Raw genomic sequence first — 25,505 nt, forward strand, 5'->3', positions numbered from 1 at the left:
TGTGGAGATAAACCCCTATGCTCATGGTTTTTTTTTTTGTATATATTTTTTAATCCACAAAAGAATAAGTTTAATTTTCAGCCATGAGTGATTGGAAATGTGTCCCTCACCAACTATCGCCTCACCCCTAAATGCTTTCTTTCAACCCTTAATTGTATCTACTACTCTATTAGGATGACTACCTTCCCCTCCCCCCACCCACTTTTGTTGCAACTCTTCCTATAAAGCTAGAGTCAAGTTGACCCAAATACTATAAAATCCTCTCCCACGCTTCCTATGTTTAGGTCTCTCAAAGTTTCTATATTCTAAGATAATCTTGAAGGTATGGAAGAAATATTGCATTGCAAATGATGTTTTTCTAATAGTCATCTAGCTTCTTCTTTCTCCTGTGGGTCTTATTTCATGTTTCCCCAACTTGGGGAGAGAATGTTTATTATTTCCATCTCTTCATTTTTTCTACTCCTCCAAATGATGACTCAAAGTTTTTAGCTGATTTGGAACTACCTTCTCCTACTAGATTGTGCGGTCCTTCTACTATGTCTCTTGCTTTTTTTTCGCTCTCTTCTATGCATTTGGAACCTATTCTACCAATGGTTCTTGACTCTCTACACAATACCATCCTAGCTGATTTGTTTTCTATTATGAAAGGTACCTCCTCTCTATTGATGTGATTTTTGTTCCACTACAACATGCATGATCAAATATTTAATATTTCAAGGAGAAACACCAAACACTCAATCCTCTCTTGATATAAGGTCATCTCTCATTGTGAGATTTCAATGTAAAATCATGAAATAACTTCAAGGTTCCTTCTTAACTATGAGATTCACCCTGTTTTATAATGTGATATATTGGTTTTCACAAAGGGACTTACACTATTCATCCAATGGATATCAACTCTTGCACTTCTAAAGATTTTGCTTCACAATGTGCAATGAAAATATAGCTTTTTAAATCCAAATTTTCTGCTTCAACTCCAACTCCACCTTATAACTTCTAGTTCTAATTGTGAATGTGAGGAATAATGGATGGCTTGGACTCTACTAGATGTAATCTCACCAACTGCACCCACCTAGTGCAAGATTCTAAGAAACACTCAAATTGTTTTAAAATCAATCTCATCTCCAATCCCATCAAATGAATGCAAACTAAAAAATTAATATCAATTGAAGTGAAGGGCATTCAATCACCATCTTACCACACAAGGCATCCTTGTCATCAACAAGAGGCTACTAACCCAGATATTTTTGACTCAAAAAAATAAACATCCACAACAACTTCCATTCAACTAAACTAATTCAACATGAAAATAAATCTACTCCAAGTGAAAGATTGAGGACCAAAGCAATAACAAATAATTCACTCCAAGTGAAAACATGCAACACTCCAAAGCAATAACAAATAATTCACCATTAAGAACCAATAATGAACTATCCATTACTTCGAAAGCATCATAAAAACAATTTGATTTTAAGTCTCTTCCTTAGCTATCCTACTCTACTCTAACTTTCTAATCTCACCTCCTAAACTAATTTTCTAAGATCCTCCTTTACAAATAAGGTGTCTTTGGCCTTTTATAGTAGTTCTATTACAAAAAAGGGAAAAGATTGAATAAATATGAAGGGCCAATATTCTTCCCAAAAACCCTAATTAGGGTTTCCAAATTTACAATGAATAACATGAAGGCACCAATTCACATGCCAATTAGAAAAATAAAATGATTTTCCCAACCAATGAGAAAATTTTCATTTGGCACGATTTGATTGACTATTCATGAAATTAAATTTTTCTAATTGGAGGAGACAAACAATTGTCATCTCATCATCCTTATCCTGTGATTGGAGTCTTGGCTTGTAGAAAATGTTTGTTAAAATTGCAAAAGTATCTCTTAATGTTTGAGATTTCTCTAACCTTTTAAATTTCCTTGTAGAATTGACTTAAATCAATTGCATCTCCATGAACATGTGAACTTGATCTTTCTTGATTATCCTTGAATATGTCCTCATGTAGGTGGATCTTTCTTACTTTCTTGAATTTCCTCTTGATTGCAATCTAAATTTGTGAGTTGAAAGCTTGAATATGAATCCTTCCTAATCACTTGAGTCCTTAGGCTTGAGCCATATTCTTCTAGTATCCACTTAAATTTCTTAGGCCATAGTCACCACCTTTCCCTCTAGCTTCTCCTCATAGCATCAATTTCTATTGATGTGACAATGGAGGGTATGTGCACCAACAACTGTATGATTTTCAAGGATTTTCCAATAATGAATTTCAATTCAGCCATCCTTCTTGAATTCACCATGCAAAACAAAGGAGCAAAGCATTAAGTTTGTAAACAAATCAAATTAATAATGAAAAAAATTCATCCCACGTAGCGTTAAAATTCATTTGTTTCATAACTCTCCAAACTACCCATTTGAGTTGTCTTTCATTTTACACGAGGAAAATAAGGCTAAAGGGAAAGAGAGAAATTCAAAGTTGAGAGGATTATTGTGGTGGAAATCCTAAACTTTAAGGATGTCCACCAAATTCACTTGGCACTACATTTCCTTACATCCTTGGGCTGCAAAAAAAATTCATGGTGGGCAACTATAGCGATTATAGAGGACAAGAGTTGTCTAGTGAAAATCCTTAATGTTAAGGATTTCCACCAAATATGGTGTAGCCTTCCTTTTTTCTTAAAACCTTCCAAACTTCATCATTTTCGCTCAATTTCATCCTAACTCAACATCCTCTACCCCTAACACATTCTTGAAATGCATTTTGGTGCCAAAATGAAAAGGGTAAGAAAGTGGTGGAAATACTTAGCATTAAGGATTTCCACTAGGGGAAATCCTTACTGTAAAGGATTTCCACCAAGTATGATTCCTTGTTCTATTTTTCCTCATGATGTATCCTTCTTGCCATAAATTGGATTTGAATGTTTTAGAGGGTGGTGGAATTTTTAGACGATTAATGTGGTGGAAATCCTTGGAATAAATCCTTGGTGCTAAGGATTTCCACCAAATTCACTTTTTCCACTTAGATCAAAACTTTCCATTTCGCCCCTTATGCCCATTCTTTCAAAAAAAATTATTTGTCATGCCTTAGCATGACCTTGCATCTCTTTTGGGTTGATGAGGAGGGAGAAATCCTTAGCATTAAAGATTCCCAGTAAGGACTTCCACAAGTGAGTATCCTTGCACTAAGGGTTTCCACCAAATTCACTATGATAGTTCTCCTTAAGAAAATTGTCATTTTTCCTTCTCTTCATCATTTTAGCATTGCATTGATTAGTTTTCCACCGAAATAAAAACCCCTCACAATGCTTGCACATAACCTTGTCCTAAGGGGAAAATCTTAAGATTTTGGGAAAAATGATAGCTAGTGAGAATCCTTAGCATTAAGGATTTCCATTGCGGGAAATCCTAAAGTTTAAGGATCTCCACCAAATTCAATTTTTCTCACAATCCTTCTCCCAAGGATGTAAAAAATTACCATTTGGACTAAAATTCTACCCTTCCACTCAGAATTAGGGTAAGAAAACACCACAACCGGACACCAAGACCCTAGACAAGCCCCAGAGAAAAGTTACTTCCCAGCAAGCCAAAATTGCTCGAACTCGCCTTTGGACTTGGATTCTTGAAAATGTTGCCAAATCAAGCCACCTAAAAGGATGACTTCCACTTGCCCAAACTAAAAGAGAGGGGGTCTGATGCAAGTAAGTGGTGTAAACCCAATAGGATATCTTGCTATCCCTTCCTAGGACTTAGTCAAGACTAGGGTAGTGGTGATTGGTCTCTTCCACACACCAACTTCACCTTCACAATCCTATCCTTATCTTCCAAGTAGCCTAAAGCCTTCAACAAGGAAAACAAGCTTCCACACACCTCACTCCCTTGCACCCTCCCAGATCTCAAGATTCCAAACACATCAATACGTCCTTCCCCACCATTCCACCAAGTTTCTTGACCCTCTGATAGGTTTTGGGCTTCTTTCTAAGCCAAATCTACAAGTTACACTAGGAGGCCTAATAGGGGCTCTTTCCTACTAGCCCTATTCAACCAACAATAGCACTAAACTTTGAGAACTTACAAAGAATCCCCCAAATAAATTTCATAATCACTTATAAAATCAAAAATACATGTTTAAATCCACAAGATGGGTTTTGGATCATTACTCCTAACCCCTTAACCCTCGAGCCCTAGTTTTTAGGCTTTTAGGCTTAAAACCATTGTTTCGTCTTCTAGGCTCCCAATCTTGAAACCCAAAATGGATTTTCTTCTCCCATCACTATTTTCATCTTTCCACCTTATTATCCACCAAAACTCTAATTTCTATGACTCGTTCCCTAATCTCTACAATGTAATCTCAGTTTATCAGCATGTCCAACAATTTGACTATTGAGACTCAAATGTTGAAGGAATAGTACAGGGAGGTGCAAGTTGTTAAAATACAAACCAATAATTTCTTCCCCATCCCCATACCCTTCTACTCACCAACCATCAAGATTTTCCACCATGGGAATTAGGAGAGGTAGTCATTTTTTGGCCAAACCTTGACTGCAGGGTAGGGTAAACAACAGACTGAACTAAATTCAAATCCAAAACAAATTTATCCTACTTGAGAAAAAAAAGTTATTACATTCACCAATAAGTAAAAACTCAACTTTCTAAAAACTTAACCAAAACTTACTATCACTCTACAAGCAGATTTAGAAAGGTACACTCTGACTATACAAGGTTTTTCCCAAAAAGATGTGTTTTTTCATTTCAAATATGTACCATCCAAATCCAACCCCTCCATAGGTTCAAGATATAAAATATATAGGTCAAACCACTTTACCTTACAACTTGCTTCCTTCAAATTTGACCCAAACAATAAATTGATTGTTGGTCTTCTATTTTGCAAGTAAAATTGCAAAAAAATTGCATGACAACTTTTATTGCAATTTTGCAATTTTTACAACTTCTACATATACTTCCAACAAAATACTCCACATGCCTACTAAACTTTACCAAAACATGAAAATGAAGATTTTTGGTCAACTCACAATGTTGACAAACCATTGACCATCCTATGACTTGTCTATAATGCTTATTACAACATGTAAAACTTGCCTAAATGCATATTTGAGATTGCCTAAACTATCTTGTGCAATCTTGGACACTTATTGACCTCCTATACTATCCTCCTTGGTGTTTGACCACCTTATTTGGGACCTAGGGGCCCTGTACCATACTCCCCTAGTTTGGAAAACTCAAGTCCCTTGAGTTGCTAAATGCTGAAGAGTTGTGCCATGCTTGATGATATCTTCCTCTGTCACCCAAATTGCTTCCACCTTAGGCAGGCCTTTCCATTTCACCAAATAATCCTTGTATGTCTTGTTCCTAGTCTTTTTTACTGTCTCGGTACCCAATATGCACTCTAATTGAAATGATTTGTTGGGTGGTAGGTCTTTCACCCATTCCACTTCAAAAAAATTCGTATTGTTTCTACTATAATCCATGATGTTGTTGTCCCCTTTTTACAATGTGAGGTCTGCAAGATTGAAAATGGGTGATATGTCTATCCCCTTTGGTAGTTCCAATTCATATGAGTTGCTCCCATATTTATGAAAAAATTTGCAAGGACCTATCTTTTTCATCTATAGTTTGTTTCTTGGTCCTTTAGGTAACCTATCCTTGTTTCTTCTAATACACCTTGTCCTTGTACTTATTTACTGATTTCTTCAAATGATCCTTGACTTAATCATATACTATCTTCAATAATTCAGCAAGTGTCTCCCATGTGGCACTTCTAGACTTCATGTCCTAAAAATCCCTTTGTTCCATGGATTCTCTTGGATGAAAACCATATAATGCTTCAAAGGGTGTCCTTCCTGTTGATCTATTAACAAAATCATTATATGCATATTCAGCTTGACTAATTACCTAATCCCAAACCAAACCATGTTGTTTTGTGAGACACCTAAGTAGATTTCCCAAGGACCCATTGACCACCTTAGTTTTCCCATTAGTCTAAGGGTGATAAGCTAATGAATAAGCCAAATGTGTGCCAAGTTTCTTCCACAAGGTTCTCCAAAAATGCCCAATGAATTTGGTGTCTCTATTAGTCACTATTGTCATAGGAAGTCCATGAATTCTCACTACTTCTCTAAAGAAAAGGTTTGCAATCTGAGATGCATCATGGTTTCTTCTACAAGGCATAAAATGAGCCATTTTTGTGAACCTATTGACTACTACAAAGACCATTTCTACTCCTCTAGTAGTTTTAGGCAACCCAAGGAAAAAGTCCATGCTTATGTTGTCCCAAGGTTTAGTAGGTATTAGAAAAGGATGATATAAGCCTGCATTAGATGATGTACCTTTGGCTCTTTGGAAAATTAGACAACTTTCCACATATCTCCTAACTTCATTCTACATACAGGCCAGTAATAGAACCTTGCAACTTTTTCTAGTGTCTTGTCTACTCAAAAATGTCCACCAAGAGCCCCATTGTGTTTCTCCTTGATGATGTTTTCCCTCATTGATGACTTAGGTATACATTAGGCATTGCCCTTAAATAATAGATCATCCTACAACACATAGTCAAAAAATTCACTATGAAAAGTGTTAGCATACTCCAAACAAGTTTTATAGGCCTCTCTGAAATGAAATTCTTCCTTATACAAATCCTTAATCTGCTCCAATCCCACACTTTGTAGATTGACTTCTTGGACTGCAAGTACCCTCCTACTCAAAGCATCAGCCACCTTTTTGGTTGTTTCGTTTTTGTGTTCTATTGAGAATATAAATGCTTGAATCTACTCCACCCACTTAGCATGTCTATGATTGAGTTTATCTTGCCTATTTAGGAAATTGAGGGCATGATTATTAGTATACACTATGGTCTCCTTTAGCATGAGGTAGTGTTTCCATTTCTTTAGTGCTTGAACCATGGAATACAACTCAAGGTCATAGGTAGAATATTTTTGCTTTGCTTCATTCAACTGTTCTCAGAAAAATGCAATGGGATGATTCTTTTGACTAAGAATTGTTCCTATAGAATACTTGCTAGCATCACACTCCACAATAAACACCTTGTCAAAACTAGGTAACATTAGGGTGGGAAATTCTGCCACTTCTTCAAACATTGAAAACTCCTTTGCTATTTCAATCCATCTAGACTTACATTTGATCTCTCCTTTTATGGTATCAACTACAGGAGCTACTATCATACTGAATCCTCTAATGAATTTCCTATAAAAGGTAGCTAGGCCATGAAAGCTCCTAACATCACCTACTACATTAGAACTTGGCCAATTCAAAATAGCTTCTACCTTGCTAGGATCCATTTTTAAGCATCCCTTTGAAATCACAAAACCAAGATAAACTAATTCAGATTTAAAGATCTCTCATTTTTCCAAATTGATGTGTAGCTTCTCCTCATGCAAATTTTTCATTACCATTTCAAGATGCTCAAAGTGTTTTTATCTATTCCTACCAAATATCAGAATATCATCTAAATAAACTATTACAAATTTGCCAATGAATTGTACCAAAACTTCATTCATTAATCTCATGAATGTGCTAGGTGCATTGCTCAAGCCAAATGGCATCCCTAGCCACTCATATAGTCCCTCATTAGTCTTAAAAGTTTTTTTCCACTCATCCCCTTGTTTGATCCTAATTTGATGATATCTTGATTTCAAATCTAATTTAGAATAAACATATGATTCTCCTAGATAATCCATTAGGTCTTCAATTCTAGGCATGTGAAACCTATACCTAATTGTAATCTTATTTATTGCCCTTGAATCAACACAAAGCCTCCATTTGCCATCCTTCTTGGGTGTTAGAATTGATGGACATGCACATGGGCTCAAACTTTTTCTCACCAACCCTTTATTCAATAAATACACAACTTTTCTACTTACCTCTACATTCTACAATGATGTGAGCTTGTTGGGAAAGGTTGCATAGGGCATTACATCAATTTGATGACTTATGCTTCTGACAGGTGGTAAAGATTTTGGTTTCTCCTCTGCAACTATGGAAGGATACTATTTTTGTAATTCTACATCCTCTACAGGTATTGGTTCTTTACTTCTGACTTCCTCTTTTGGCTTAGCAAACAAAGCATACCCTTGGAAATCATCTTCTTTAGTCAATTGCAAGAACTCTTTACCTTCAATTAGTTTAAATGCACTATCATCTTGGTCTTTCACCATATGATTAGGAAAAGGTTCCATCTTGACCTATCTACCATTCTTCTCTATCAGAAATGTGATTTTTTCAACATTATGTTGTGCCTTTACATCAAACTTCCATGGTCTTCCTAGGATCAAATGATAGGCATACATAGGAATGATCTCACAATAGCACCTTATCCTTATACTCTCCAAGTCAAAAATCTACCCATGCTTGTTCTTCAACTATAAAACTATGGTTCTTGTTTAACCATGAAATTTCATGGGGAGCCAAATGGGGTAACCTCTTGAGTTTACACTTCTCGACCATCTCTAAGGATACAACATTCTCTGTTGATCCAAAGTCAACAATAATTTTTCATAATTTTCCATATGCCTTACCTTGATTTTTGAACAAGGACTTTCTTTATGCTGGCTCTGTCTTCAAAGGTACTTTCAGCATACTCCTCCTCAACCTCATATTTTCCCCATCAAATATTGGTGCTGCACTCCCAACTTGTGTGGAACTACTGTTGTAGCAATATTCTTCAGTCATTACCAACTTATTCTTTCTATCTCTATTTTGGTAAGGGGGATTTGTGTTCTTGAGTGGACATTGGGCCATTGTATGCCCTGGCTGCCCACATGAATAACACTTAATGGTTCCATGTCCCCTTCCTTGTCCACTTTCATAGCCTCTACCTCTATTATATGGCCTCCTCTTTCCTCTGAATCCTTGATTTTGTCTTTGTGAGATTTCACCTCTGTTACCACCTTCACTATTTTGCTGATTTTCTTCTAGCCTCTTTTGCAAATTTCCTCTTCCCCTTTGCTGATTGGTTCTTCCTTCTCTGCCCCTACTAGAATTTTCATGTCTCCTTTTTATTTTCTCTTCAATGTTTACTGCTAGCTAAAAACACTTTTCTATTGTGTTGGGGCATAAGATGGCAACTTCCTCTTGTATATTATACCTCAAACCAAACAAATATCTGACCACCTTCACACTATCTGGCTCCACCATTCTTGACCTGATGTAAAGCCTATGAAACTCCTTAGTGTATGCACTCACAGTTAACTCCTTTTGCCTTAGATTTTGCCTTCTCATGTGTAACTAGACATCATAGTCCTTTGGAACATATGTATCTCTTATCCTATTAGACATTACCTTCCAAGAGGTAATTTTGTTCTTACCTTCTTTGACTCTCTCCTTCTAAATGAAATTCCACCATGTGAGTGCTTCCCCTTTCATCCTTGATTGAGCTAGCCTCACCTTCTTCCCTTATGTTATTCCATGACATACAAAGTGACTCTCAAGGGTCTCCATCCAATCCATAATAGCATAAAGGTTCATCTTCCCTCCAAAAATAGGACTATCAATAGATTTACTACCAACGTTCTCTAGGACCTTTACAAATGCTACCGGATCTGCAAACATGTTATATTCATCATCTGCATATTGTTCTTCTTCTACCTCCATCTCTTCTTAACGTTTATTGAGGTCCTCCTCAATCTTTTCAATAGCTTTTTCTAATACTACTATCTTTTTTTCCAACTACAATAACCTATATTTCAACTTTTGGTTCTCATCTCTTTTCTCTTGAAGTTCCTTGACCAATTCAACATTTTTCACCATATTGTCTATCCTAGATGTAGAATATTGATCAAGTGCAAACATCCAAACTACAAGCTCCAAGTTGAGCTCTAATACCACGTATGATGCAAATAAGTGGTGTAAACCCAATAGGATATCCTACCATCCCTTCCTAGTACCTACTCAAGACTAAGGTAGTGGTGATTGGTCTCTTTCACACACCAACTTCACCTTCACAATCATATCCCTATCTTCCAAGTAGTCTATAGCATTTAACAACGCAAACAAGCTTCCACACATCTCACTCCCTTGCACCCTCCAAGATCTCAAGCTTCCACAAACACCAATACATCCTTCTCCACCATTCCACCTAGTTTCATAAACCTCTGATATGTTTTGGGCTTCTTCCTAAGCAAAATCTACAAGTTACATTAGGAGGCCTAATAGGGGCTCTTTCCTAGTAGCCCTATTCAACCAAAAAAATCACTAAACTTCAAGAACTTCCAAACAATCCACCAAATAAATTACAAAATCACTTATAAAATAATAGGAAATGTCTAAACCCACAATATGGCTTTTGGGTCATTACTCCTAACCCCTTAGCCCTCGAGCCCTAGTTTTTAGGCTTTTTTAGGCTTAAAACCATTGTTTGGTCTTCTAGGCTCTTAGTCTTGAAACCCATAGTGGATTTTATTTTCCCATCACTATTTTCATCCTTCCACCTTATTATCCACCAAAACTCCAACCTCTAAGACTCGTTCCCTGATCTCTTCAATGTAATCTCAATTTGTCAACACGTCCAATAGTTTGACTATTAAGACTCAGATGTTGAAGGAATAGTACAGGTAGGTGGAAGTTGTTAAAATAAAAACAAGAATGTTTTCCCCATACTCATGCCCTTCTACTCACCAACCATCAAGAGTTTCCACCATGGGAATTAGGAGAGGTAGTCATTTTTTCATTCAAACCCTGACTGCGGGCTAGGGTAAATAACAGACTGAACTAAATTCAAATCCAAAACAACTTTCTCCTACTCAAGTGAAACAAGTTATTACATTCACCAATAAGTAAAAACTCAACTTTCTAAAAACTTAACCAAAACTTACTATCACTCTGCAAGCAGATTTAGAAAGGTACACTCTGATGTACAAGGATTTTCCCACCAAAAAGATGTGTTATTTCATTTCAAATCCGTACCATCCAAATCCAACCCCTCCATAGGTTCAAGATATACAATATATAGGTCAAACCACTTGACCTTACAAATTCCTTCCTTCAAATTTGACCCAAATAGTAAACTAATTGTTGGCCTTTTATTTTGCAAGAAATTTTGCAAAAAAGTTGCATAACAACTTTTATAGCAATTTTGCAATTTTTACAACTTTTACATATACTTCCAAAAAAAACACTCCACATGCCTACTAAACTTTACCAAAACATGCATGAAGATCAGGAAACATGAAAATGAAGATTTTTGGTCAACTTACAATGTTGACCAACCATTGACCATCTTGTGACTTGTCTACAATACTTATTACAACATGTAAAACTTGCCTAAATGCATATTTGAGATTGCCTAAACTATCTTGTGTCATCTTGGACACTTATTGACCACCTATACTATCCTCCTTGATGTTTGACCACCTTATTTAGGACCTAGGGCCCCTGCACCAGGGTCCCCATTTGCAATAGGACGATGGTGTGAAAACCACACAACACTCCCCTACTCCAAATAGCTCTATGATGCTTCTTGGACTACAATTTTTGGGACAAAGAGGTGATTCTTTTAACTCCCCTTTTATGCATTGCCCCATTAGAACCATTGTTGGGTTCCAAGTCTAATTTTCAACGAGAATAGAATTTGTTTTTGAAATTGAAAGCAGCCAAAATGGGGCCTAACCAGAAGAACAAGATGTTGAAAAACAACTAACTATCAAGCAAGTCCATAATTAACCAACCCGACTTTTCAAATTCAAAGTGCCGCATATTAATGTGTCCGAACTACAATGCTGTGAACCAAAAATGGTATACAACTTAAAATATACAAACTCATTATAACCAAAGTCCATAAAAGCACTATTAACAAAACCCTCATGGGCCGAGTGATGTAACATTAAACGAAACTAAAACTAAAACATAAACAAAAGTGGGTATTAATTCCTATTGTTAGGAGAGTAGAATTTTTTGTTTTGTTATATTTGATTTATTGTTCATTGTTTTGTCACAGATCTGTTGTTTGCTTGGTTTTCTCTTTAGCTATATCTTCTCTGATCATGGTCTATTTACCCCTTTGATAGCTTCATGCCATGCCAAAAACTCTCGTCTTAATAAAAAAAAAAAGAAACAATGATTAGACTAGTCCCTTGTATGCCTTTTTTTATTCAGTTGCCTACATCTGTGCAGACATAACTCATCTAGATAATCGTACCAGGATAATTTTTATTTATCAAAATAATTTTCAGGCATACTTTCTTAAGGGTTTGATTTTTTAAAGCTTTTGGAAGTCTGGCAGCACCTAGCTTACCACCTTATACAATTTTTGTATATATTTTGAGGGAATTTTAAATAGAAAGGCTTTTGGGCCTTCATGTGTGGGCTCCCGTCACATAGCTACTCTGATTGAAGCTGTTAGCCGAATATTAACAATAACGAGTGTTTAGCTTAACGACTACAACTTCACCACCCTACTGAAAAAGTTTGCAATCACCATTGCTGGTATACTACCAGTTCAGGAGACCTACAAACTTCAACTTTTGTAATTTGTTTACTTCGTTTCAGAGCTTTGCAATTCAAGGATTGACCAGATTCATTGTAAATCTCATTGCTTTTATTATGTTCTTTAGTCTTGAAATGCATATAAAAGTGCTGTTCACAATTTTCAATTGTCTTTGTGCTTTTTCTATTGTAGTAAGTCTTGTCATCAGATAATTAACTCATTTGAATCCATTAGCAACTTGTACATGATATCTGAGTGATCTGAGTACAATTTCACAATCTCAGAGAATCTAGTCATCTCTCCACTATTTCTTGCATGCTCCTCAATGAAGGAAAAGTTAAGAGAGTAAGCTATCACTACCTAAACAAGGTTCAAGCCACCATCAATTAGATTGTGACCAGTGTTGGCATGTACACAGAATGGCTTGTTGTAGACAAATTCAAGCTCTAAAATACTGTCAATGTTTTCATGTTCATATCCTGCAAATAATTGTTCTCGTATAAGTATGAAACTCTGTCTATGCATTAGGAATATTGCTGTCGGTTATCTCGGCCCTTTGGCTGTAACTAGGGGTTTATGACTGTTTCTACTGCTGTAGTTTCTCTCAGCAGGAGCTAGTTCCTCTTTGGGATGCTGTTTCAGCTATTTGTCTTTTTTGAAAGCTTTGACTATGTGTTTGTTAAATCTTTCTTTAATACAATATATGGAAAAGCATCTAGTATCTAGTTTTCTGTCCAGATGTAAGGTTTATCGATTCTAGGGTTTAGTTCCCTTTGAGAAGAAATTTTTGTTTTCCAAATTGTCTACGTACAAAAGAAGTTAGACTATTTGTTTTCCCTTGAGGAGCAAGTGGGAGAGGGGGCAGCGGAGAAGTTTATATTTATGAGGTTTTTTTTTTCCGTCTGTTGTAGGGCATATGATAGGGCAGCCATAAAATTCAGAGGACCAGAAGCTGATATAAATTTTAACCTTTCAGACTATGAAGAAGACCTTAAGCAGGTATATGTCTGCCCTAATTTCACAGTCGTTTTCTCTAAGTCTGCTCGAGAGTTTCTATCAGTTTGATCTCTTTTCTTTTGTTTTAAAAATCAGATGATCAATCTCACAAAAGAGGAATTTGTGCACATTCTTCGTCGACAAAGCACTGGTTTCTCTCGAGGAAGTTCGAGGTATAGAGGTGTCACCCTCCACAAGGCAGGCCGATGGGAAGCCAGAATGGGTCAATTCCTTGGCAAAAAGTAATGTAAATTGAGTTCTTCCTTTGCATTTCTGTTTTTCAGTATTTTTATGTTGATTCCTTTTAACTTTATGATTGAGTTTGACTCCATTCTTCTGACTTAAGTTATAGCCAATGCACAAATACTGGCAGGTATATATATTTGGGCTTATTCGACAATGAAATGGAAGCTGCAATGTATGCTGCCAACCCTAGATTTGCCAATTTCACTATAGGAAGTAAATGATTTCATGCTACACCGTGCATAATGTTGAGAATATATCCTCATTCTGATGTTTGCAGGGCATATGACCGGGCAGCTATTAAGTGCAATGGAAAGGAGGCAGTTACAAATTTTGATCCCAGCATTTACATCAATGAATATCTCACAGAACCTAATAATGGAGAGAGGTTTCATGCAAATCAACCGGACAATGAACGTATGATTTCTTCATTACTGGCCATCTAAATCCATTCTGATAAAATATTAAAAAATATTCATATGCTTAACTGGAAATGATATTCTCAGGTGTAGATCACAATCTGGATCTTAGCCTCGGCCTTTCTTCTCCAGCAATTAACAACACAATGGTATCCAAAATGAAGTCTAACAGTAACAGTGTTGTCAATCCTGATTGTAAGAAAGCTCGATGTATCAATACAATGGTAATATTTTTGACACATCTCCTCTTGATGTTAGTAGATTTCCTCAATCTATTAGACTGTCTGTTGTAGTTTTTGAACTCAATTGCATGAATGTTTTTTCATCAATGTTTTGGATCTCACTTCTAATCCATCATCACAATGCTAAAGAGTATGACTGGATTGATAAGAAAATTAATTAATCTCCTTATGCTCTTTACCATACTCATGATATATCAAGGACTGTAATCTGAAACCTTGATGAAGAAAACATTCGCTCATTCGAATCCAATTAGAGAACCGGCAATATGTGAAGTTTGCTGAAAGTGCAACCTAGAAATGAACAGAACAAGCAAAAGAAAAGAGAAATGCAAACACACGATTTATCGTGGTGAACCACAAATTGTGGCTACGTCCACACTGCAGGGAAGATCTCTATTAATGTAAATATTTGAACTTTACATCACAGCTGTTGCTTCAGCTCTTCGAATATGATATACAATGAACAACCTCCAAAACATATTTATAAAGTCTCAAAGGAAATGAAGAGACAAACAATTTGGAGGGAACAATAATAAAATGAGCAATAATAAAAAAGTGACTGTTGGGCTTCACATATGCACCCAACAAACCCCCACTTGAAGTCCAACAGTGGTAATGTATGAGTCTCCCCTGAATTCCTCTATTGTTATTTCTTTACAACACCAAGAGAAGTTCGACAGAACTCAAACTTCGCTCGTAGAACAACCTTGGTTAATGCATCGACTGGATTTTCCTTGGTGTTAATTTTCAAGACTTGAAGTTTGCCCTCTTCAAGTTTACTTCGAATGAAATGATAGCGAACCTCAATATGCTTGGTCTTGTTGTGAAACACTGCATTTTTAGCTAAGTCAATAGCACTTTTGCTATCACAATGCAAGGTTGAACCTTGTTGAGGACAATCAAAGTCACCAAACAGACGTTGCAACCAAATCAATTCTTTTGCTCCTTCAGTGAGAGCAATGTATTCAGCCTTAGTAGTGGAAAGTGAGACCATTGGTTGTAACTTTGATGCCCAACTGATCGCTGCTCCAACAAATGTAAAGACATAACCAGTAGTAGATCTTCTATTGTCTAAATTTTGAGCCATATCTAAATTCGTATAACCTCTAAGTGAAGTGCCACCAAAACACAGTACAAAATCAAAAGTGCCCTTAAGATATCTCAAGATCCACTTTACCGCATCCCAATGTTGTTTACCCGGATTGCTCATGAACCTGCTGACAACTCCCACTGCTTGGGCAATATCTAGATGAGTGCACACCATTGCATACATAAGACTACCGACTGCTGAAGAATAATGGATGTTCTTCATGTAGTCTTGTTCTTCTTGTGTCTTGGGACACATGGCTAAAGACAATTGGAAATGATCAGCGAGAGGGGTGCTGACCGGTTTGGCATGCGCCATGCCAAATCTTTCTAGAACCTTAAGAACATAGTGTTCTTGAGAAAGCTTTATTTCCTTCTTGTGCCTATCATGGATAATGTCCATGCCAAGTATCCATTTTTCTGCCCCTAAATCTTTCATGGCAAACCTTTCTGACATTTTTGCTTTCAATTCTAAAATCAACTTCGTAGATGAACCGGTGACAAGCATGTCATCAACATAGAGAAGTAAAAAAATAAAGGAACCATCAGGTAACTTCTTGTAATAGACACATGGATCAGATTCACACCGAATGAAATTATGTTCAGTCATAAATTGATCGAACTTGAGGTACCACTGCCTCGGAGCTTGCTTGAGACCATACAAGCTCTTCCTCAATCTACAATATAAGTTTTCTTTACCACGTTTAATAAATCCTTTTGGCTGCATCATGTAAATTTCTTCATTTAGATCACCACGGAGAAATGTGATCTTGACATCCAACTGCTCAAGTTCAACATGAGCAGCAATTAAACCAAGAATAGCCCGGATTGTAATCATCTTGACCATGGGAGAAAAGATCTCATTGAAGTCTATGCCCTTTTGCTGATCAAAACCTTTAGCAACCAATTTGGCTTTATACCGCTTCTAATTTTTACCTTCATCTTTCAGTCGATAAATCCATCGATTTTTAAGAGCTTTCCAATTTGCTGGAAAAGGAACCAAATCCCAAGTATTATTTTGCATTAGAGAATCCATCTCTTCCTGCATCAGTGCCTCCCATTTGTGAGAATCCGATGCTTTACGAGCTTCTTTAAAGCTTGTTGGTTCAACTTGGTCTGAAAGCAAGAGTTTCGGCTCTACTTCTTTGGAGTACAAGAGTTCATAATCAGAGAATCGAGCAGAAAGTCTTCTTTGTCTTGTAGATTTTTTCAGCCCCTAAAAATTATCCCCATTTTGTATACTGCCATCAACATGTTCCTTTTCAATATCATGAGAAGTCTTTCTCAGTGATTCATAATCACTACCTTGAGAAGATGTAAAATGACTCTTCTTTTGAGTTCTGCTATTGTTGGTAATGACACAATCCTGATTGCGTCTACCTTCTGGTGTATTGCCTTGTGACTAGGAGCAAGTAAAATGGGTCTTGTCCCTGTCTGCGGTAGATACATCCCTATCAATTTGATTAGGCCGAGTGACTCTAACCATAAGCTGGCTCAATTCATGCTCTGCATGATTGGATTTCCAATCCCTTGCATGGCCTATCTGGCAGCCAGAGACCTCCTCATGCAAAAGATTTTGTCTTGTTCTAGCATCCTGTCAGCTAGTGTGAAAGGTGCGTGGGTAAGCTTCTGACTGTGAATCATAGGGGGAAGGAGGGGAGTCGTGGGTAAGCTTCTAACTAGAGTGGATGAGCCGAATGTCTCCATCTGCAGGTAGGTGTTGTTCCACGCTTTGATTATGTTGGCAACCCGACTCAAGATTTTCATGTCCTCTACTCTCACGATAAGAGATCTCCTTATGTGATGGGTTGTAGGACATGCGGTTTGCTGAAGAGTCCTGACACCAGGTGTCGAGCTGATCATTCTTTTCAATGGTTTCAATTCCATGACAGTTTGTGTGCACTTCAAGCCATTCAATGCCAATGTTAGAAGCATGTTCACACAGACCACGTGATATGGAGCTATCACTGAGTCTTTCACTGGGAGCTGTGGGTTTAATAACCATATTATTCATGTCTGCATCCAAGGTGTGCTACGAGCCATAAGAGTGAGCAATGGAACCGTGAGTGGGCATACATTCATCTAAATGTGGAGTAAAGAGCCTGTGATGTGGGTTGGAACTGTGAAGTTCCATATTACTACCGTGAAAGATAGTTGCTTTTGCAAATTCCACACCTTTAGATAGAGGATTGTCTGCAATGCTTTGATTTGAAATGTGATGAATATCCTGTTCCTTATTGAGACTGTGATTTCCTAATTCTTCAATACTCTGTTCATCAGTAGTATTGGAATGACTCCACATGCTAGTGGATGAAGCAAAAAAAGGGGCAGGAGCTAGAAGTGAATTTGGGGATAAATTACTAGGAGGAGCATTGTTCTGATCTCTCTCAACATTGGAGTTATTATCAAAAATAGAGAAAGGGCATATTCACATTCCGTATTTTTCTTTTTGTGTAATGTTGGAAATACCTTCTCATTGAAGACGACATCTCTACTTCTGATGATTTTGTTTCCAACTGGATCTCATATTCTGAAACCAAACCGGTCTTCACCATAGCCCACAAAAATGCCTTTTTGTGATTTAGGATCAAGCTTTTGTCTTTTCTCCTTCAGAACATGTACATAAGCTTCGCATCCAAACACCCAAATGTGGGAATATGAGATTTTCTTTCCCAGCCACTCTTCCTCAGGTATGCCAAAGTTCAACTGAGAAGAGGGACTTTGATTGATTAAATATACTGTTGTATTACATGCCTCTGTCCAAAACTCCTTGCCTAAGCCAGCATTAGAAAGCATATAGCGAGATTTTTCAAGAATTGTTCTATTCATCCTCTCCGCTGCTCCATTTTCTTGTGGGGTGAATGGAACAATCTTAATTCTACAAATGCCATTGTCCGCACAAAATGAATCAAACTCTAATGAACAAAACTCTCCACCATTATCCATTTGCAAGCACTTTATTTTGTGGCCTGACTTATTCTCAACTAAAGCCTTAAAAATTTTAAACTTGTTGAAAACATCAGATTTCTTATGCAATATATAAATCCATACCTTTCTTGTGCAATCATCAAGGAAGGTGATGAAGAAGTTTGCTCCTCCAATAGAGCTTTCCTCGGTGGGTCCAAACACATCAAAATAAACAAGTGCCAAAGGAGTACCTTTCTTTTCATGTCCGGTCCTCAAGAAGCTAACCCGCTTCTATTTTCCATAGGGATAATGTTCACAAAATTGTAAGTCAACTAATTTCAGCCCCAGTAATTGCTCTCTTTTATGTATAATAGCAAGGCCCTTTTTGCTCATGTGACCAAGCCTTTGATGCCACAATTCTGAATTGCTATCTTCAACTATCATGGTAGCCCCCACTTCACCTATATTTTCTACAATATACAAGCTCCCAATCTTGTCTCCTTTTGCAACTAACATGGATCCTTTTGTGACTTTCCATGAATCAGTTAGAGAAGTGACAAAACCTTGTGCAAATAGTTGACTTACGGAAATTAGATTTCTCTTTAGTTTTGGAACATGACGCACATCTTTTAATAGCCATTTAATGCCTCCTTTCAAAGATAATAAAATATCTCCTTTTCCTATTATTTCACATGCCTTATTATCACCCAAGTATATTTCACCGAACTTATCTTCTTGATAATTCGAGAAGTATTCCATACATGAAGTGGCATGAAATGATGCGCCGGAATCCAAAACCCATGAGGCTAAAGTGGTCTCAGTTGTAGATAAAATCAGCACACTATCATCTTTGTCATAGACAGTGTTGGCTTGACTTTCTTGCACTCTTTCTTGTGCTCTCTTATAACCTCTACAATCTTTTTTTACGTGACCACTTTTGCCACAAAACCAGCAGTCTCCTCCTTTCTTTTCCCTTGACTTTGAGTGCTTAACTGATTTTGATCTTCTATGATGATTGTTCCTTCCTCTATTTTGGCTTCTTCCTCTATTTTCGGTGCTAACCGCTATCAAGGCTTCACCGGATGAGGATTCCTTATTGCTTCTCCGCATATCCTCACTAAGTAGAGTTGCCATAACTTCATCATAGACCAACTTCTTGTTCGAGGAGTTGGAAGTACTAACTGCTGTACAACGAGATCCCAACTGTCTGGTAATGAACACAACAAGATGATAGCTTTAAATTCATCATCTTGTGTCATGCCAACGGAGGTTGCTTGGCATAGCAAGGTGTTCAAATCATATCATTTATATGATTTGACATCGCAGTCTCATCCTTCAATTTCAACTTGTAGAGTTTCTTCATAATAAATATTTTATTTGCAGCTGAGGCCATTTCGTACATAGTTTGAAGTTTATCCCAAACTTCATTTATCGAAGATTCATTGTGAACATTGAATAAAACATTATGTGATAAAGAAAGAAATATTATTGCCTTTTCTTTATCATCAGTTTTAACCCAATCTTCATCCTTCATTGCAGCCGGTTTCTTTGCCTTTCCATCAATTGCTACTGCCAAGTCTTGCTTGACTAATAATGAACGCATCTGAACTTTTCACAAATTGAAATTTTGTCCTGAGAATTTTTGCACTCGCAAATCTTCCATGACTCCAGATTTTCAAACACCAAAATCAATTCCAACATCTACGCCAAGCTCTGATATCAATTTTGAAGTTTGCTGAAAGTGCAAACTGGAAATGAACAAAACAAGCAAAAGAAAAGAGAAATGCAAACACACGATTTATTGTGGTTCACTACAAATTGTGGCTATGTCCACACTGCAAGGAAGATCTCTATTAATGTAAATATTTGAACTTTACATCACAGCTGTTGCTTCAGCTCTTCAATACAATATACAATGAACAACCTCCAAAACATATTTATAAAGTCTCAAAGGAAATGAAGAGACAAACAATTTGATGGAACATTAATAAAATGAGCAATAATAAAAATGTGACTGTTGGGCTTCACATATGCACCCAACACAATAGACCTGATCGATTATTATAATTTACTTGCAATTCAAAATGTTTTGCTACACCAGGAATCATAAGGTTGATTATTCTATTGCTGTTCAAGGGTTTGAGATTACTCTTGATTAGTAATGTATGACCAATAAGTTATCGTTCAGTTATCTAGAGAAATTATAGTTGTTACTATTGTTCAAGTTCCCCCTGTTTTATGATAAATTGTATCTTCTCATATTCTCAATTTCCTCTCAGGTTCAAGTTGATGTTCCCAATTGGGAGAAGTTCCAAACCAACCATGGATTAAAACTTAAGCCAATACCACTTCCTCCCAACGCCAGAGATGATAAGGCAAACCTCACTGTGGACCAAGCACATCAATGGAGCAGCGTTCAGCCCTTGTCCTTTCCTAATTACCAGGTATGTTGGTCTACTTTTAATCCGTAGATTAACCACTTTCAGACAATAATTTTGGATACAATCACCTTAATTATTAAATATAATAAAATGATAGTGCCAGATCTTTGCCAAACCAAATGCAACACAAGTGATGGTTTCTATTTATATATTAAAAAAGCTTAACAAACACTCGCGTTTGTATAAGTGATGGTTTATATGTATTTATTGAAAAGGCTTAAAAAGGACTCTTGTTTGTATAAGTTCCAAGCCTAAAATGTGAAATTCAATTTTCCATGTCATCTGAGTTCTCCTATTTTTATTGGCCAGGTGATCTAAAATCTAATGCTCTGATCAGTCCGATGCTCACCACTTTTTATCTATAAACCAGCAGTTGACCTTTTTCTGTTTTGACAAAAATACAAGCATTCTTGACTTCAGCTTCCACAACAATTTTTCATATTCCAATACCAATGTCACCAAGCAAAATGGTTAGGGCAATCTCCACCGCAAAACTACGTCATTTTTGTAACTGCCTAGTGAAAAACTTAAATTAAGGCAATTCAAAATGTTGAGCCAAAATCTTAATACCAATCAGAGAATTAGCATTATTATAGACTTAGAATTTTCTTACAACTGTTAATATTGACATTGATGAAATTTCTTGCTACTGTTAAACAGCTGCCCAATCTGGATGGGCGATTTAAAAGGAAATCAGGAAGTGACATTGCATCCCTGTTACCCTGGTCAAAGGAGGATTGGAATTGGAAATTGTACAGCAGTGGGTCACTCTCTTCATTATTGGCAGCATCATCAGGATTCTCACTCCAAAATGGAATATGTCATCCTTCTTCAGATTGGATGTACAATTCAACTACTGCGGCTAAACATTCCGACACTAAACCATTTTCTCCGACTGCAAATTCTCATATGCCCATTTTCGGAGGAGCCAAGACAGGTGAGCAATTCTTGGGTTTAAACTTAAATTCCTCCGATCGAATGAGTGACACACTAGGCCCTTGAAGAACAAGGATATTCATTGTTTAATCTCTACCACATAGCAACCGATTTGGGGTTAGGAAGAAGCAAAAGCCAAAATTATGAAAACATATCTATTTCTATGTTCGCCATTTTATTCTCCAAAGTATTTTATGAAGCTCATTCTTTTTTCTTACTGGGTTCATTCTAGTAAAGAAGTGACTATAATATATGTTGTTCGAGAATGATAATCATACAGTACTCTGTATAAACATATCATGTAATTATTTTTTGATGCAATATCTATCTTACTCAAAGCTACTGATTGTAGAAGTTTTTGGTATTTAGTACCATAAAAGAAGCATCGGTGCTCTTTATACCTAAAAAGGACCGCGCCTCTCCAACTTATTTCTTATTTAAGAAGATCCTTTCAAATGCTTATGATTGCATCTACAAATTCAAATTTCAAAGGCTTATATGGAAAGATTTTAAATGATACATTTTCTTTTTTACCCCCCTCCAATGTTAAATATACAAAGGTGTACTAATATTTTGAGCATTTTCGTTAATGAGTTATAGTTTACTTCTTGTGTGTTTGCCAAATTAAGAACTACTTATAACATTGTGGGCTGGATAATGACTTGCAAATTATAAAGTTAAATATATGTAAAACTGAAATAAATTTGCAATTGACTTAGGGGCACAATGGGTATGTGGAAGAGGTATGGAAGGTCAATTGAAGAAAGTATTGGTCTATTTTTTTTGTTATAAACTTCTGAAGATCATTTTAAAAATGATGTTGTTTGTGAGATTAAAGTCTCAATAGAGTGATAATGCGATCTCCAACGCTAGAATTTTGATCTCAATCTTCATCACTTGATCAGAGGACTTAAATATTCTTTATCCACAATAGAATCATAGACACCAAATATTAAATCTATATCGTACTCTAACATTCAACAACTACAAACCTACACACAATATGCTTCACATTCATCTTTACAAATTATAATTTTTATTTTTCTATGTACACAAAACATAAAACTACACCAAACCTTCCCTACTGATAAAGACTTGGTCCAAACACAATATTCAAATCTCCTTCTCTAATACTAAATATTGAAGGAAAAAAATAAAGGTTTTTAAAGATATTAATGAGCATGCCCAAACATATATATAAGGAGACATCAAAATTTACTCAAACCTTCCATAACAAAAGTAACTACAAATCTAGTAGTTGTGCCAATGGAACATTTGTAGTTATGTGAACAAGTAAAAGAAAATTTATTTTCATGTTATTCATCTATATTACTTAGACTTTCTCTTAAATTTGTCATTTTTTTTTATAGGGGTAAACACTTTTATCTAAAGCTATAAACTAGTGAAGTCACAAAATATCAAAAATATTTAACCTATCAACATTGTATCAAAAATACCAACTCTCAGATATTTCAAACTTATATTTGCTTTCTTCATTTTATTTTTATTGATTTTAGTTTCACAAATTATTTTTTAGATTTAGTAGATGCTATTATCATTATAAGCATTATCATATATTATAATGATAATTAGATTTCTTTCTTTATGAATTCCATATGACGAATAAAAAAATATTTCTTGTACTTTTTGAAGTCTATTTGATTATTTTTATTACATATACATTACTTGGGATTTAAAACCATTTTATAGATATTTATAAAGGAGGGGTGTATATTTAGTTTTACTCTTTGTTTGTTTGAATTCCAATTTGAGTCTTGTTTCACTATATTAATACTTTGTTTGAATTAATTTATAAAAATATAGGAAATATGTAAATTATTTTATCTTTTTTTTTTCTAGGTTTATCCTAATTTAGTTGTGACTCTATCTTCTAGTTAATAATGTGATTGTCAACATATTCTTATAATTACATTATATTGTTTTGATTATACTAAATAAAAATCATGTTGCCTTGGGGTATTTAATCAAATCTAAGCCCTAGGATACTAGAACTCATTTGAGTATCTTCAATATATTAAACATCTTGAAACTTATAACATATCAATATCAACACTATGGAATTGTATCAATATTAAATCACCAAAATTGTTGGTATTCATGAAATTAATCGTCCAATCCTTAACTACATATATTAACAATAATACATTAATAGTTATGTTGTCAATGATGAGATGAATTTTTGAATTAAATGTCACGTGCTTGAAAAGTGGGGAAATTTAATCAAGCTAGTGATAGAACCTTCCACACTTGGTAAGAAGTAAAAAACAATCTTCATTGTTTATAATGGAATAAGAAAAAATTATTATAATGTGAAATGTGGGACAAAACTCTTTTGATTATGAGCACAAACATGAGACTAATATTAGATCCTTTGAGCAACCACATTACAATCTACCTTTACATTAGAAGTCAAATAAATGGAAAACTATAAGTCCATTTTAGAAATACATCTTAGATGTGCATTCGGGCTTTAATATTATGTCTCTCCAGTAATAAATTTATGCTATAATTAGTTAATCTTAATCACTTAGATGAGTGCCCTTTTCCAAACATAAACCATTTTTTTTTTCTTGAAATGATATTCTTTTTTACTCTAAAGAAGTTTGATGCCTCAATTTTAATGAATTTTTTTTTAAGCTTCTATAAAGATGTGTCTAATTCTTAAATATGTTAAAAGATATGTTTTCCATTTAGATTACTTGGCTCATGTCTTTAGTCTATTGTATTGTGAATCATATATGATTTCTCTTATTATTATTAAGTTTGGATACATGTCTAATCTTATAATAGACATAAAAACAAGTCACTTCACATGTTACAAAAGTAACAAAATGATGTCAAAATTAAGAAAGATGTTTTTATTAATATTACTTTTGGAAAAAATTATAAATACAAACTTTGAATCTCTTGATATATATATATATATATATACTTTAGGGATATAGACCTTACGTAGCTTACCCTTCCCTCTTCGAGGCCACTGTCGACATTCTCATCTCCCGCTTGAGGCCACTGTCGGTAGGCCAATAGAGATTTTTGGACAGGATATCCGGAGTTACTAAAGGGTAAATCTACCCACCCATACTATAGCAGCACTTTTATGCCCATAAACCGGCCATTGTGGTGATACGGCTTATATATATACTTTCACTCATAAACTATAGCTTATTTTTACAAACATATACTAAAATTTGAACATTGTTTTAGCTTAATCTATCTAGAGAAGAGGACTACATCTAATAACCGATTACATATATATTAATATTAATAGTTGATTATTTTTTAGCTTTCTTAATTGTTGATTGGTCCATTTTTACAAAAAGTAGTATTTTCTTTAAGCTCTTCGATCACCCACATATAAGTTCACCTAAAAAAATCATCATCTGTCTAAATTAACCTCAACTTCAACTGCTACTGGATCATCTCCCTTATATGTTTTAATACTCTTCAAATCTTGCGAATATTGGTAAATAACTGAGCAGGCCTAAAGCCCGGGGTCCTGAGAATGAGTCCAAGTACAATGGAAAAGCTGCATATGCAGATCTGGCCTTTGGAGAATGCGAAGGGTCAAATGACAATTCATTTCTTACCAAATTTGTATCCAAGGAAAAGTTGTCCAAGCCCATCTACTTCACAGGTTCTGCTGGGCATTTAATGATTGCTTTTGTCCATGCCTAAACGACAACCTGCAACAAACAGCTATAAATTAGGCATCCATTGTTCTTGAAATTACCCACACACACCCATGTGACTGATGA

At 35.7% G+C, this 25,505-nt stretch overlaps 1 protein-coding gene across 3 annotated transcripts in view; it reads left to right on the forward strand.

The window, feature by feature from the left end:
- The window catches only part of LOC149533316 (ethylene-responsive transcription factor RAP2-7-like), a 37,335-nt gene extending 15,201 nt beyond the window's left edge, over positions 1-22,134 (forward strand). Inside the window, exons 4-10 of one of the 3 annotated variants that reach the window (XM_089804086.1) lie at positions 13,368-13,455; positions 13,549-13,694; positions 13,826-13,870; positions 13,976-14,112; positions 14,202-14,338; positions 20,629-20,793; positions 21,451-22,134. In XM_089804086.1, the coding sequence (XP_089660212.1) occupies positions 13,368-13,455; positions 13,549-13,694; positions 13,826-13,870; positions 13,976-14,112; positions 14,202-14,338; positions 20,629-20,793; positions 21,451-21,792 (1,060 nt within the window). In that variant the 3' untranslated portion in view covers positions 21,793-22,134. Of the gene's footprint in view, positions 1-13,367; positions 13,456-13,548; positions 13,695-13,825; positions 13,871-13,975; positions 14,113-14,201; positions 14,339-20,628; positions 20,794-21,099; positions 21,243-21,450 lie in introns of those variants that run through there. The other 2 variants (XM_089804088.1, XM_089804087.1) reach the window with 2 other exon arrangements.
- Positions 22,135-25,505: the final 3,371 nt, after the last annotated feature.

This window comes from Cupressus sempervirens, chromosome 10 (genome assembly GCF_028749045.1).
Source record: "Cupressus sempervirens isolate cs-2001-9-10 chromosome 10, ASM2874904v1, whole genome shotgun sequence".
Classification (NCBI taxonomy): domain Eukaryota; kingdom Viridiplantae; phylum Streptophyta; class Pinopsida; order Cupressales; family Cupressaceae; genus Cupressus; species Cupressus sempervirens.